General features: G+C 46.4%; 1 protein-coding gene across 3 annotated transcripts in view; it reads left to right on the top strand.

Annotated features, from left to right (window-relative positions):
• LOC118214550 (protein diaphanous homolog 3-like) overlaps positions 1-16,653 on the top strand; it is a 334,802-nt gene that overhangs the window by 224,711 nt on the left and 93,438 nt on the right. For all 3 annotated transcript variants that reach the window (XM_035394600.1, XM_035394601.1, XM_035394599.1), the window contains one exon: positions 10,664-10,793. In XM_035394600.1, coding sequence (XP_035250491.1) covers positions 10,664-10,793 — 130 coding nt within the window. The remainder of the gene's footprint in view (positions 1-10,663; positions 10,794-16,653) is intronic.

The raw sequence follows: 16,653 nt of genomic DNA, 5'->3' as shown, positions 1-16,653 counted from the left end.
GGAATATAATGTATATCTCTGGCCATTTTGAACAGGTAAGAGTTTAAACATGTCGTTCATAACGTGTTTGCATGTGGTAAATCACATTTATGTTTTATTAATGACATGGTGAGTTCAGGCTCATGGAATGGCGAGAGTGGGACCACCACTCAATGTGGAGGCGTAACAGATTGTGTTCCTATTCAATTTAAAAATGCAATCATCAGACTTTCATACATACATTGAATGAATTTGATAGCCAGTAAGTGACATTTCAAAACGGGACACGCAATGGTTCTATTTGTGCCTTTGGTTTATCTTAAAATGTGTTTTCAAAAGTACAAGTTCTAAAAAAGCGGCATGATTAGGCACAGCTACGCTAAATGGGTTAAGTGCATGGTTCATTTCCTCCACCTTCAGTTTCAGTGAAGGGAAAAACGAGTGTTTTTAATCAGCTTAATCTTTCCTGATGTGTCTTGGTTTGCCTGGAACCAGGTAAAAGGCGATTGTAGCAGTGATTACAGCCCTTCCAGAGTGGAACGCACAAGCAAAGAGCAGTGATAGTGCACTTTCCTCCTCCTCTCTTCTCTCTTCTCCTCCTGTTCTTCTTGCCTTTCCCCTCTCGTCTTATCCTCCACTCCCCCCATTTGCTTTTCAGTTGCTTAGAAAAGACACGCTGCTTTTTATTGCTTTGACTAAAATGCAACATCGGTCAGTTTAAGCAAAGAGGACATTTAGGTAGTGTTTGTGTCGACTCTCGCTCATGAAGAGTGTGCGCGATTTAGCCTCAAAACTAAGACTAGATTAAAAGTTGACATTAAAATGAACACAATGAAAAACTGAAAAATGGCTACTTGCTTTGCAAATGTCACAAACAGCCCCCCAAAGGCTAGCCCTTAAGGCGCTTTGGCGCTCGTCTGATGGTCTTTGATGAAGACGTGTCCCATAGCTAATTACCCACTCCCCTTTGACTTACCTTGAACATTCAAATCAATGCAGTTTCTGAGAGAGAGAGAGAGAGAGACAGAGAGAAAGAGACAGAGAGACAGAGAGAGAGAGCAAGAGGGAGACTTTCCAGATCTTATGCTCTAAACGGAGGTCTTATGCAACAGTACAGGCTGTGAGTGGACTCTGTTTCATTACTGGAGAAAAACAGAAAGGAACTGGGTGCCTTCAGCGCCTGCCCACTTAATTCCTTTATTCTGTAATTTGGGGTTGTTTCGTTCAGGAAAAGACAACATGTCAGCGCGTCAGTGCAAATATGCAATTAAAACAATTAATCCTGTGCGGTTATTTCTGCTTTCTGTCATTATTTTAATTATTTATTTATTTATTTTTTAATAAAACCCCACTTCATAGAAATTTGCAACCGTACAGCTTGCGTAAGGTGGAATTGTGTGTGTGACTTATTTGTCCATTTTTATACTTTTACACAGAAATACGTGACCTCAGGAGTCTTAGCAGCTGTTTACTACTGTTTTATAAAGGATGCTTGTGAAGGTATTTCATATGCTTCATTACAGCCTTACAAACTCACAGTGCGAACATGGTACACTTTGAAAAAATACACAAGTATTTGATACGTAGGTGTTCCAATTTTTAGTTTTTTTTTTTTCCTTCTTGCATCTCAAAAACCAGCATGAGCCCATTACACTCGCTGGAGTCTCCAGGACCAAAAAGACTACGGAAACCTTTGAACGCTGACTTTGAGAGAAGCTCTAAAACGCATGTTTATCTTTAATATCGCCCTCCTTCCCCCTTCATCTTGAAAGCGGGGACGCGGACGGCTTTGGGCCTCGTGTGGGGAAGGCGCTACATCGCGCGGGCCGGCCAGGGCTCCTCAGCGCTCCGTTTCAGGGCCATCTGCTCCCGAATACTGACGTGCGCTAACTGCTAAAATGATTCAGGAGCACATCTACTAATTGGGATGGATTAGCGTGCTCCTCCGTGGAGGAGATGCTAGCGTAGCGCCCTGGAGCCAGGGTTTCAGCGCCGGGCTCTCCTTTAAGGGGGAATCGGTGACGGACTTCCCATAATGCCCTGGTCTTTTCTTTCACCTTGACTGGCGGCGAGAGGCCGTATCCTCACCCACATCTAAAGTGCTCGGCCCTGATAAAGCGCTTCTGTTTGGAAGGGCTTGATTTGATTTCACATTATCAAGTGCAGAGATGGGCGAGAGTCTGACTTTGTCCATCAGAGCTGCAGAGCCTGGAAAAGAAAAGGCCTCTGGATGATTGGAGATGAGTCTGAAAGGACCAGAGGGAAAGGAAACCACTGGAATGTATCAGAACCCATCCTCTAAATGTGGGAGTAGGTGCTGTTACTGTGTGATGTGTAGTCACACAGTCGTCAATGTTCTCCGTCTCTTTCGGTCTCTGCCTTTCTTATCCTTTCTCTCATATATGTCATGTTTTCGTGCATTTTGTGTAAAATATCTGGAATGGCACTGTGTCTGTGAACAGACATTTTGTGCAGCGTATTTGAGGGGAGATGATGGGGGGGATATGATTGGAAAAACACTGAAATGAAAAATACAAACATTCAGCAATGCACAGTTGTACAGGCTTTCCCCCTCCTAATGTTTTTCCCCCGTTCTCTCTCGTTCTTTCTCCCACTCTCACCTTCTCCTTCCTCCAAAGCACATGAAAGAACACAACTAAGAGCATTTTAATGGAACAGGAAAGAAAGAACATGCAATAATATACATAAGACATTGACACATCATTATTATCCTTTCTCTCTCGGTGTAATTTGCACATTTTTGTCATGCGCATTGTTGAAGCGGGGGAGCGGGCGGTGCTGTAATGTATAGCAGGGCTGCTGTGTGCAGTGATAAAGCCCTGCTAAGGCTCCGTGCCCTCCGTTCCTCCAACACCGTTTTCCTTGTACTTATTTAAGCGCCTAATGTAAGAGTTCTCCATTGGGAGAGAGGGGAAGATGGCAGTGAATAATGAGCCATTGAGCCAAGATAAGGCCTTACGGCGGTGCACTAAAAATACTTACGCTACGCGGCACATTAGCGCCAGACTGGACCCCCAGCCCCCACCGCTCAAGTATGAATTATTACATATGAGCACTGTCAATCTGCAGCCCCGCCGCTTCTGCAGCTAGAAAGAGCTAGATTGTGTGTGTGTGCGTGTGTGTGTGTGCATGTCCTTGTGTGTGTGTATCAGTGCGCACCCTTGTGTTTGTGTGTGTTTGCGTTCGTGTGCGGTTGCAGAGTCTCATTCAGACTGTAATTCCAGTTCTCTCGCGTACCCACACACAGGAGTGTGAGTGCGCAAAGTCACAAACCCCCCCCCCCCCCCCCCCCCCCCTCCTCTTCTCCTCCAGACTGGGGAACTGGTGGGGGAGGGGGCGTGGCGCTCGGCGTTGGGTTTTGTGCTGAGGCGCATTAAAGCGCAATGTTAAGTGTTTAATTTTGCGGGAGGACGGCGGTGCGATAAAAGCCAGCGCTGCGCTGAAAGGCGGGATGGGGAAGCTGTGATTTAATTACAGAGGAGCATCGGCACTGTTTCCACAGCAACACGCCGGCTCTTCATTAATCTCGCGGAGAGTCAGCTTCCTGTTAGAATGCTGTCAGTTCATTTAACTGCATCCCCACAAAATCTATAAATAAAATTAGTATGCACCTATTACAACAGAATGCGTTTCAAAAAAATCTAATTACCATGCCTGTAAACAGCAGATGTTCCGTTTGTTTCTAGCGGGGAAGGTGAGTCGGTGGTGGAAGGTTCTGTGTGAGGTATGTTCTACAGGTACAGTGTGTGAATGTGTGGCTGTCTCCCAGCTTCTCTGAAGACTTGCCATTGCTTCAGGCTACGAAAGCTGAATCTGTTCATGGCTGAGTTTTTTTTCTTTGTACAGTACTGTGCTAATAGACCACTTTAGCAGTGACAACTGTGTGTCGAAGGTCCTGTCATGGACACTGGAGAGATTCCGGTGTTCTCTGCTTAATGGTACATCTTTCTAATTTGAATGGTCCAATTTTATTATTATTTTTTTTTTGAATGACCTCGTCTGCAGAAAAGTGTATATCACACGTGAGAGCCACAAAATATGAGCTCTAATTGTAATTGTAATATAATTATCACTAGGGACAATTATAACTGTACATTTTGAACTGTAAATTACTATACAGAAAACAGACTTTTTAAAAAAAAAAAAGAATATCTTTAACAATGAACATCCGCTACATGTTCTCTCAAATATCAGGCGTATGATAAGTTAATGTTAGAAAGGCTGTGTTAAATTCATGGGCTGTCGATTTCTCCCATAAACATCAGCCTATCCTAACCTTAACCCATTTTTCGGTCAAGTTCCGTCAGTGTAAAGGCAGACCTTGGCGTTTGCGTGTGCTACGCTGTAACATTCTGCTGAACTCTGAGGAAGTGACTGCTAAAAACGGAACGGGACCACGCGGGGGGTGTACTCATTCTGGAACCCCGCTCCTCAGGGGGGGAGACATCCAGTGGTGCCCCGTCCCAGCGAACCCCCACACACAGCCTTCCCACTGCTCCTCCGCTGTTTTAACTGCTCTCCTTTTCAGTGGAGCGTCTAAAAAGTGAAGCGCCGCAATTATGAAGCACAGCAGCAGGTCAGCAGCTGGAGCAGCGCGCGGAGCAGCGTGCGGAGCAGTGTGCGGAGCAGCGCGGTATCCCACATGACCCTAACACCGAGTGTGGATACAGTGGCTCCTGCCGTCCTCCACATTAGGGCATGATTAAGGTCCATCTATGAAACTGTGACCTGTCACACGTGCCTCTCTGTCCTCACGTCCCTTTGTCTCCATGCGCTGTACGCCAGTCTGCTTTGGTTCCGCAGTAGCCTGGTAGAGTGCGAAGGCTCGGCCCGTTTTTTACGGCCTTCAGCAGCCCTGAGTTTCGCTCTTCAGTATTGTGGGTGGGGTCAGGAGGCTCCGCCCCCAGCGCGAGCCCTCGCCGTTGTTGGCCACCCGCGAGTGTGCATGGTTGAGTGACTTGGTGCTTCTGAAGGGACTGACTGCTGGACATGTGTGAGCGGGATCTTCACAGAACTGGAATGAATACATTCCAACATTTTCCTTTGTGTTCCTTTATTCTTTTTATTTATTATAAGCTTGATTGGTCTGAAATAAGCATTTTTCATTCTGTGGTGTGATGATAAATGTAGTGAGAATAGGACTTCCCATGAGGGGGGGTGGTTAGATTATTATTATTTAGTTGTTTATGTCTTTGATGGAAACTTACTTGGGGAAAATTGAAAGTTTGCAGAGCTGATGCTCATTTCTTTTCTGTGTCGCTTTAGCTCTGCAAACAGTGTTGGTTTTTTTTGTTTTGTTTTTTAATCTCCCACCCCCCCACCCTTCTTCCATTTTGTTTTAAGGACACATGCAGACTCTCACCGGGCAATCAGCCTTTTAAAGCAGTCATGCAGAGTTTAATCATGTTTTTATTATCTCTTTTAATCAAATGCATTTGTGTTCTGTCTCCCCTTTCAAAACTGCTAATGCTCCCACAAAGAGTTTGCATTGAAATTGCAGGATGGTAGTCATAATTGAGAATGAAAACATTCTACTTCTCCCACCCCCTTTCTCATTCTCTCTCTCACTCTCTCTTACTCACACACACACACACACACACACACACACAATTTATCCCTCCCTCCCTCCCCCCTCTCTCACATGCAAGCACGCACACACACACACAATCTCTCTCCCTCTCTCGCCTTCCCTTCCTTCCTCCATCCCTCACTCTCTCTCTCACAAGCACACATACACACACACGCACACATGCAATCTCGCTCTCTCTCTCTCTCCCTGTCTCTCTTCCTCCAGCACATCTGTAATTTTAGCCGTGGCATCAAATTAACTTGTCAAATTCGAGGCGGCCTGCCCGACGACGTCTCTCCTTCTCCCTTCACAAAAGGGGGCAGAAAAGCAGTTTAAAAAATAAATATTGACTCCTTTCATGATGAGATGTCAACAGTATCAGTCAAAACAGTAGCGGCGCTGCGCGCGGCGCTCTTATCGCACACGGGCATGCGAGATACAGGCCTGCAGACGCATTAATAAGAAGCGCTCCCGTTCCTCCAGACGCGCCAGCCAGCCCGCAGCTCTGTTCCAGGCTCTCTCGCGTGTCAGGTGCACATTGAAAAAGGAACGAACCGATTCCTAACGTTTTCACTTTTATACCGCGCGTTTAAGAGGAGCCTGCTCTCAGTCCTCCTGCAGTTCAGTTAACATGCTCGTCTTTCTTCAGCTGAAAGGAATCTGCATTTTCTCACGGTTTACAGGAGAAGCTGTGGAATATCTCTGGCTGTACCTTTCAGGTGCAACGTGAGCTTTGGCTTCTGTAACGGATAATCCGTTGCTGGTAGGATTCGTGTCGTACGTTTTCTCTCTTTTTCTTCTTGCTGAAAATGGTGCAAATGCAACCATGCAACCCAGGCTGTTGACATCACAGTAGAATTTTAGTCTTTCCATCGCCTATGAAATAATGGTATTACTGCAGAGAGGGCACTCGCACACACGCGCACACACACACACACACACACTCTCTCTCTCACACACACACACACACACACACACACACACACACTCTCTCCGGTTTGGACACGATGCTGTTGTGAAGTCACCCGTCACGTGTCGTCGTCAGCGGGCGGGGCTGTTTGCGTGGCGTGGATCATTGATCGTGCGGAGGGGGTGTGGGTGGCGGAGATATTCTGACAGGACATTGATAGGCACGTATTTTAATCTATGGGGAGCAGTCAGAGCCGTGGCGTGCGCTTCACCATGACGAGCTCTGCCGGAGACTCCCAACGCGTGACCTCCTCGCTCCACACCGCCGCGCTCGCTCCACACCGCCACTGCAGCTCCACACCGCCACTGCAGCTCCACACCACCGAGCTCGCTCCACACCTTCAGCTCGCTGCAAAGACCTCATGATGGAAGTCTGACTTAAGCGTCTTACGCTGATGTGAAGTTCACTGCAGGCACTCAGTTCCTCACAAGTCTTTTTTAATGGTCATTATGGACAGCGTTCTTTGATTTCAGACTACAGACGCACACACACACACACACACACACACACACACACACATATACTTGCTTGAACACTGTTTCAGTGGCTGTGTGAGTGTTTGCGTCTACATTTGTTTGTGATTGCTTACTTGTATTTGTGTCACTGTGTGTTTACCTGTGTGTGTGTGTTTGTGTGTGTTTGCATGTGTGTGTTTGTATGCGTGTGCGCTACAGGTTGTGATCCAGACGCTTAATTAATTTGGATTCCCGTTAAAACCCAGTAATTCAGTGTTTGTGATGAGAACTTGAGATTTCGTTTTTGTGTAATTTATTAGAAAGAAAAGCCTTTTTTCTCGGGCAAGGTCTTAATTTGTTGTGCTTGTCAGAGCTTTATACTTTTTGCTTTGTGTTGTTTCTTTTGAAGAAAGGAGCCGTTTGATTCTCCATTGCTGGGTTAGACCCGTGCATATCTAATCATGCAGCGGTGTTTTTGATGGAGGCCGAAACAATGCGGTTTTGTTTGTTTGTCTTTAACCAAACAGCCATTTTTCCAGGGATGACAAATGAAAGGCTTCTGGCGAGACGCGCTCGCAGGAACGCGGGTATTTGGAGAAGAAAAGGAAACCTGGCTGCCAAGTGGCTCCTCATCAAGAAAGCGCACGCTCCGCTTCTGCGGTTCAGCTCTCAGGAATCCTATGCATTCACCTTGCTCTTCTCTCTCTCCTTTCGCCTTGATGAGAACTTTGTTCCACGCACTTAGCTGCATCTGTCTAGACACAGTCTCACAACGAGGAAGTGGAGTACGCAAGTGCTTATTTTCAGACTTTCTCTTTCTCTTCCAGTCTGTAAGCTAGTTCGCCTTCGTGATGCGTGGAACGGACCTGTTCTGCCGCGTGAAGGCCTGTTTGTGGAGCTCGCGGTTGTCTTGTTGTGCGGTCGTAGTGGAATTACTCCGTTCAGATGATTTTGGTACAGGTCTATAGGGATGATATTGAGGCTTTGAGTGGATTCCTACCCTGACAGGGCCGGCGTTGGTTAGCAGAGTCAGAGAGCATGTGAAGCTTATCAGTCCGGTAGCAGCGAACAGACTGCCACTGTTCTGCTACTCCTGCTCCACCACACAGGTGTTGATTGTATCATGGGTGGTGGCAGTGTAGCATGCATGTTAGCAATCTGGGGTGGCAGCGCAGAGGGGGCAGGTTCAGTTCCCAGGTAGGGCACTGCTGCTGGACCCCTGAACGAGGTACTACAGGACTGCTGCAGTATATATCCTGCTGTATAAGTGTATTGTGAGAGTACGATCTGTAAAAGTCACTCTGGATAAGAACGTCTGCTAAATGTAATGTAACATAAATCATTCTTAAATGATCATCCCTCCATATTAGACTCTTCTGCGTGTGCTTCCCGCGTGTTTTCTGTATTTAGCCAGCAGGAAGTTGAACGGTGACATCAGGGGGACGTGCAGAAGGCAGATACTATTAAACTACATTTTTATCATGGCAGAAAATCGGGGCATTTCTGTGTAGAACAGACGAGTAGCCATTTTAACACAAAAACACATAACGTCTCCAATGTGGCCAGATGGTAAGCAGCGTGTCCGTGAAGGTACCATCACGCCCCAAGAGCGTGCGCCGCAAGTTTCCCTTTCCCTTTTAACGGGCCCGTGTGGAGCTAAAGAAGCCGCATGTGCTAGTGCTAAAGAAGCTAACGACGGCGCAAGGTGTGAGGCGTTAGCTACGTCTATGGAGGAAGAAAATGTCATTTCCCAAATAACCTCTGAATATAAATTTGCCTTCCATCCCTGTCTGATGCTGACGGAACACTGAGAGGAGTGACTTTGGCATTGATCTTAGTGGGGTGCACAGAGAAACGGGGGATCTTCCACAGTACAAGGCGGAGAACGTTAGCGTGGGTCATCTAGGCTGGTGCTTGCGGGTAGTCTAAGCGTCTAGCGCAGGGACGTGGAGCTCACAGGCCCGCAACGCAGGAGAGCGCTTTTCTGCTTTCCTTTCAAACAACGGGCACCGTAGGCCTTGGAAACCACGTGCGCGCACAATGGACGTCTGAAGCGAAGCAATCGAGCGCCGAAACACTTCAAACACCTCCAGTCCGGCCTCCTCCAGGTTCGGTCAGCGTCGTTCCAGCGTCGTTCCAGCGTCGTTCCAGCGTCGTTCCAGCGTCGTGGGCCCTTCAGACCTCCGCTGCGTCTCGCCAGAGCGGGCCCGTTCTGTTTAATGAATACTTTTTTATTTTCACGAGAGCCTCATAAGGAACAGCTGAATTTGACAGTAGCGCCGTTCCATTACCGCCTCTTAAATGTGGAAAGCGATAGCGCTCCCTCGGGCTATGGCTGGCTTCAGTCGTTTAATGCATTTATTCAGCCACTCTTCACAGGGATTAGTCATTAGCGTGGCCCCCGCAAGGCAGTTTAGGTGACAACCACGAGCGAAATGCATTTGTTTATTGTTTTTGCGCGATAAATTCAGATGAATGTCAGAATCGCGGATCAACAGAGATGATTAGCATGGGACGCAGGGAGGCCGGATGCTGAAATTTAGCATGCGTCGTCAGTACACCTTTGCCAGATAAATAGCCTCACATAAAGTGAGCCGTAATTACCGAGCGAAGTTAACTCTGCGGGCCGCGAATTACTTATTGAACGAGGCTCGGCGTTTATGAACGCGGAGGAACGTGATGGATTAGCCAGTTAGGCCGCGTTGCCGTGGGCATCGGGAGAGGGCCAGAGGCGGCGGGTTGAAATATGGCCACTTCGCCCCTTCAGTTCCGTTTTTCTTTCTCTCCTCTCCTCATATTAGCGCTCTTGATTTTCCAGCCGTCTGAGAATGCCGTGTGACATTTGCTTGTTTTGTGAAAAGAAGCTGGTGCTCGGGGCGGGCGTGACACACCTGAATAGAGGTTACATAACCGTGGCTGGTTCTTCTCTCATGAACAGGCCTTCACTTTTTTGGCTTGTTTTGTGGTGATTATTTAGGGAGACATATTTCAGCGGTGGAGATTACAGAGGACTGCTTGACATTTGATCAAACAAATATTTTTCATTGAGTCATTTTTCTTTCAGGCTTTTTTCCCCCTGCCTTTGAAATGGCAGCTTTTCATGTAGATGCGCCCCAGCCCCCCCAACCACCCCCCCCCCCACCCTTTACAGTGTTTCAGAAAAAGTGATAAAATATCGACTCTGGCAGAGACTAAACGTCTCTGAAAATATCATTATTCCAAAACAAAACCTTTACTGCAGTAACAGTTTAAATGATGGATGTTGCCTTGTCTGAGTGTGAGTGTGTGTGTGCGTGTGCTTGTTTGCATGTGTGTGTGTTTGTGTGTATGCAGTCTAAGTTTACCATTAATTTGTCAGCGAAAGAAGAGATTTTCCTTATTGGCTGTGTGTGCCAGAGTCTGTGAGCACGGGTGCATGTATGTGTGTGCATTTGGTATGCATATGCATACGTGCGCACGCTCGGCTGCGTGTGCATTTACTTAATTATTGTCTCTTATTATCTTGGCATGCACCATTATTCAGTGTGACTTTTACACCCGTAGCTTAAATTAGATTTTTATTTATGCGGCCTCTGATGACGTGTTAGCTCCGCCCCTTTAAGGTGTTGGTGGCGTATGGGGGCTGTACCCGGTTCGGTCATACTGACTGCTCTCTGAATGCCCCCTCAGCTGAAGGACACTAAATCTGCGGACCAGAAGCAGACGCTGCTGCACTTCCTGGCCGAGGCCTGTGAGGAGAGCTTCCCCGAGGTGCTCAGGTTTGCGGAGGACCTTCAGCACGTGGAGCGAGCCAGCAGAGGTAAGAGCACCTGTGCACCTGTACGCCAGCCTGCGCACCTGTACGTCCGCTTTACACCTGTTAACCTGTTCATCTGTACTCCTGTACTCCCGTCTGTACAGCTGCTAACCTGTTCATCTGTACTCCCGTCTGTACTCCCGTCTGTACTCCCGTCTGTACACCTGTACACCTGTATGCACCCCTGTGCACCCACCTTACACCTGGAAGGTCTCTTGTACTGTACTGGTCACTGTCTGTCTCCCTGACCTCTCTGTCTGAATGGTGCTTCCTCTCTGGACCCTCAATCCTGAATAAGCAATACATCTATGACATTCTCTTATTGGACACATGCACACACCCACACACGCTCATACAAATATACACACACACACACACACACATACATATTTTTATTTCTTTCTTTGTGTCACTGGTGTGGACCACTTCCATGGGTACTAAACGCTAATTAATTAGTCCCACGGTTAATTTAGTCTCATTCACAGCCCTCGCACGCGGAGCTTCCCATAGTCCTATAGGGAACATACAGCTTCACCCACAGCCGGCGCCATTATGCGTAGCCAAGTATCTATGGCAACGCATTTTGAGTGACAGGCGTGCTGCAGTCACGCGGGCTCACCTGCGCAAGATGAGAGGGGCGGTCACGACATCTCTCCAAGGCGCTATATCGCCGCAGTGTCAACACGGCCCGCCTTCAGAAAGCCCTTGTGCTAAAGATGTCTCTTACTGTTGAAAATCTTCCTCCCGTCCCCAGTTTTGATCTGCTATTCTCTTTGCACATCTTTGATGTGACTGAGCTCTGAGCTGCAGAAATCACGGGGAAGGAACAGAGGGGCTTACATAATGCAAGACATAAGGCTCTGAGCAGCCTTTAAGAAAGTTAATCAGCCACGTTTCCGTCTCACTCATTTTTATTTTATTTTTTTTGCAGATAAAGAGCAGATGCCCATTTACGTGACTGTCAACACAATTCAGGGCTCTAGACTAACTTTTTGCGTCGGTGTCATCGGTGCCAGTAACTTTTTTAGTTACCGGCACCTGCACAAAATTTGGTCACGCTGAAAAATTGGCCACGGCCAATTGGACACGGAGTATTTAACGCTTTTTTACTCTTTCTTTACCTTCACATTTGCTTTTTAGTCTCAGGCTCACAGCACATGCAAATAAATATTAAAGCAGGAATAAGGTGCAACAAAGAATTTTAATTAACATTTTGAAATGCACTTCAAGGAAAGGTCAGAAGACACAATGCTTGTAAAAACAACATATTTCTGAGGTAATTACATACTCATTTGATAACTTAATTTTAATATTAGTCCAACAAGTTTGGACAGATAGAATACAACTTTATGGAAGCAACAAATTAACAAAAGTGGGGCTGCTGGACGATAATTTTGGTTGTCCGTTTGAAACTGATAAGAGTGTAATGTTTGTTAATGCCAATGTTTGGTCAGTAGGTTAGGAGTCTGCACAGGTAGCCTGCCTAAGCTAATTAACACACTTGGTGTGTGTTATTTTATTCATTTTTTTATTTAATTGTCTGTGTGAAATGATGTGTTGATAACTTAGTGCTTACAGCATGTTATTACCCAATGTAAGCCCACATTTGAGTTTGGTCTGCCCAGAACAGAAAAGGCACCAGCTCCCCTAGCCTTTTATTATGTTAAGTTTCTTATCCATCTTGTTTTTTATCCAAGTGTTTCCTGATGGAAACGTGCCTTTTCGGGAGATATATTTGCCATATCAGCTAGTGAGTTTTGCCTTCTACTCTCCTGGCTGACTGTATCAAAGGCTGTTCACCTGACTTGACTGAATGAAAGGCTGCTTGTGTGGCTGATTGTATGAAAGGCTGTTCACCTGGCTGACTATGGAAGTCTGCTTTTGTGACTGACTGTATGAAAAGCAGTTCACCTGTTTGACTATGAAAGGCGGTTCATGTGGCTGCCTCTGAATAGCTGTTCACCTGGCTGACTGTATGAAAAGCTGTTTACCTGGCTGACTGTATGAAAAGCTGTTCACCTGGCTGACTGTATGAAAAGCTGTTCACCTGGCTGACTGTATGAAAAGCTGTTCACCTGGCTGACTGTATGAAAAGCTGTTCACCTGGCTGACTGTATGAAAAGCTGTTCACCTGATTGTCTGTATGAAAAGCTGTTCGCCTGGCTGACTGTATGAAAAGCTGTTCACCTGGCTGACTTTATGAAAAGCTGTTCACCTGGCTGACTGTATGAAAAGCTGTTCACCTGGCTGACTGTATGAAAAGCTGTTCGCCTGGCTGACTGTATGAAAAGCTGTTCACCTGGTTGTATGAAAGTTTGGGTGAGTCTGCGGCGCGTTGGCCTCGGTGTATGTGGTGAGCGTGAGCGCGGTTGAGAGTGCTGTGATTTCCCAGCAGATAAACACAGTCCTGTCACTGCAGCCCCAGGGCTTTGCTGTTTCCTCTCTCTTACTACCCTATTTTTCACTGAAACATGGAAAGTCGTAGGAATTCAAATTCCACTCACCTGCCTTTGTGTTTGTGCGTGAGCGCATCTGTGTGTGAGTGTGTGTGAGCATGTGTGTTTGTGTGTGTGTGTGTGTGTGTGTGTGCATGCCTGCGTGCGTTTACTATGTTGTTTTTGCTTTGAAGAGGTTACTAATCTCTTTGCTGTATATACATCTGAGTATATCCTGTAAATTAAATGGTCCCTTTATCAAAGCTTAAATGCTGCATTTCTTACAAAATATATTAAACAGATGTGAACAATTCCTTGCATGACTGAATGCTTCAAAACAGGGGTGGGTGCTGACTTTTGTTACAGCCGAGCACTAACACACCCGATTCTACTTATCACGGTCTCGATTGAAGACCATGATTTGTTAATTGTTTTAATCGGGTGTTGTAGTACTGGGCTAAAACAAAAACCTGCACCCATACCGGCCCTTTTTGGACACCTCTGCTTTAAATGTTTTACTTTGCATTCATCACAAAATGTATCATACAGATATCTTTCACCTGTGAAAACTTCTTTCTGAAAAGGCAAACATTCATTTCCAAAGCAGAAAAGTCATTCGCCTTTTCCATGTTCCCCATCTCCCTCTCTGTCGATCAGTCTTCCCTCCTAACTGAAGTTTTGAATTGATTGTACTGTACTGCAGACTCTAATGAGAATCTAAGTCTGTGCACCAGCATTTCTTTACATTGATTTCTCAGTGATGAAACCCTCCCACCCTTACTCTCCCTTCCCTTCCACAGAGTGAGACATCCCTGCGACTAATTTAAGCTGACTGGCTAAAAGGCTGGGTGGGTTTGGGTGGAGGGGGTGGGGGTCTGGGACCGGTGCGTTCTGGGTATGGTCATATCGCCCGTGGCGATGCCAGGGGCTGAAAGGCGTGGGATACGCAGTCTGTCTAAGTGAATCACTTTCCAGTCCGGAGGAGCTAGCGGGCCAGACACTTCAGCGCAGAGGCGTTGCCCCATGCTAATGTGCTGCCTTTCACAATTCATTAAAAAATACAGGTGAACAGTGATGAGCATTGGGATCTCCTGCTCTACTACTAACCGCCATTTTTTTTCTATCTCTTTTGCTCTTCTTTCTTCTTACTGAGGTTATTCAGTTTTTAGTTTTCTAGTTTTGTTTTTTTTAACAGGATATACATTTCTACTGCAGCTGTGGTCTAAGCTAGCCGACAGACCTGTTATGCAGAGACCAGTCCAAATCCAGGGAAGCCTTTGTGCTGTTTGCGCTGCTGTGCTTCCGTTTGATCAGCCAAAAGCTCATTCCCATTGGCAGTGAAATCACGTACTGCCGTTTCTGACTCAAGGCTATGTTGTGCTTGTTGATAGGGGCGCGGGAGTATTGATAACAATACAGAGCTCTTACCTGGCCAGGGGTTGTGTTCTGTGCAAACAAACCACCCCCCCCTTCGCTAAGCAGTCAAACACTGCAGCACATCGAATGCTTTCCCTTTATCCTCAGCTGCCCAGGTTAGCAGTGCTTCCTGCTTCCGTGCTTTTTCTGTACTCTAACTTGCCAGAAGGGAGGTAACTTTTTAAAATGTTATTGTGAGAGACCGAGCATCTCAGCTACCGCATGTCAGCTGAGGAAACACACTGGAAAACGGTCTGAGCACGTCTGATTTGAGGCTCCTCTGAACGCATTATTATACGCCGTTTAATCACGTTACAGAAATAGAACCTACGCTGTTTGATCCTTTATTTCACATGGGCGGAGTTTTGATTTTTTAACTCTTTCTACTCTACTCGACGCCTCTTTCTTTTTTTTCTACCCTGAACGTCGTCAGTGTACTCTGAAAGAATGACAAGAAAGCCCGTGTAAGTGGGCCAGAATGTGCGAGGAACAAGCTGTCTTCACACCCTCCGCGTTTGCGTTCGGGAGGGAAAATTTCACTGCGTCTAATGAGCCAGCGTGACACCACAGCGGTACGCGCATCCTTAAAAACCCGCCGGCTTGGCAAACACCGTAATGGCCTCAGCATTTACCGCTCTTTCAGTTTGACTTGTTGTTTCCCAGTGTCTTTTTCTCTGCCCGCTATTTTCATTATTTAAAAATGGCGCCAGCTAGCACACCCCGACCGTCTCGGAAAAGAACACTGATCTTTTCTAAGCTCATCACACAAACCCGGGACGTAATTCTGCCCAGCGTGACCTGCCGTGTTATGTTCTTTGATCCTGTGAAATTTGGTCTTTGTCCTGGCTGTCTCTAGCGCAGGTATTGTGCTTTTAATACAGAATGTGTTTTTCCTCCTTTCTAAAATTACTTGTAGTGTATTCAGTGTATTCATTATAAAGATGGAACATTCTGTAATGGTTCACATAATGGCTTTGGTTGAATTGCTAAGGGCTCAGTCCTGACTTGAGATACTGACTCAAATGAAGTGCTTGTTTTTCTGCATGCAACCTGGCCTGGGTGACTTATGTAGCATATGACAGATGCGTGCTTGGGGTGGAGTCTCGCTGAAATTAAGGTAAACCCCAGCTGGATTTTGAGTTAAGTGAGTCCTTAATCCTTAAATCGCACAATTAGCTACACAAACTTGAGCAAACATTGCTCGTTTTAGTTTTGTTTCCATGTCCTAACTGCCGAAATGAAAATTTATTCTCGGCTATATACACTGCAGACTATTTTATAATTAAATTCACCCATGCCTTGTGTCACTGAATAATGTTTTTTTATATAAAGGAAAAGCCAATGAAATGGGAAATCCTGGCAAATGTTTATGTCCACTGTGGGCGTGCGTTGGGATTAGCTAATTTAACTGTATTCAGTGCAGCTCGACATGGACCGCGCGTTTCAGAGTTTAGCGGCTGGGTGTCTGGACTGAGCATGCTCAGATCACTGTGAGCCCCGTGTAGCCGGCAGTGTGTAAAAAGCCAGGCACACAGCGGCTGGGTGTCTGGACTGAGCATGCTCAGATCACTGTGAGTCCCGTGTAGACGGCAGTGTGTAGAAAGCCAGGCACACAGCGCGGCTGCCAGTCGCCTGGGCTGCTGTAATTACAGGGCTCGCTAGGCGAAGTGTGCCTGTGCATTCTGGGTAGCAGCACCTCGAAGTTATTGAGTCAGACAATAAAATAAAAGCTGCCGACGGATCCTTCCGGAATCAATTCCTGCCTGCCAAACCAGCCAGGTTAGGCGTGGAGCTCATACTTGCACATTTCTTCCAGTGTTTGGTGTAGGAATGTAAATCTCCTGGTGAGAGCCCTTCTGTCCTTAACTTGCTCATATCTTGGAGTCGAACCATGAGAAAAAGTTTTTAGGGTCCAGGAAACAAAGTTTTTAGTGAGTTTTATTAAATTTAAGGGCACTCTTAAAGAACTGTTTGCATCTCTGTATTTATGAAGATGGGTTAGCGTTACGTCA

Source organism: Anguilla anguilla, chromosome 15, assembly GCF_013347855.1.
Source record: "Anguilla anguilla isolate fAngAng1 chromosome 15, fAngAng1.pri, whole genome shotgun sequence".
Classification (NCBI taxonomy): Eukaryota; Metazoa; Chordata; class Actinopteri; order Anguilliformes; family Anguillidae; genus Anguilla; species Anguilla anguilla.
This window is presented reverse-complemented; position numbering and strand designations above follow the sequence as displayed.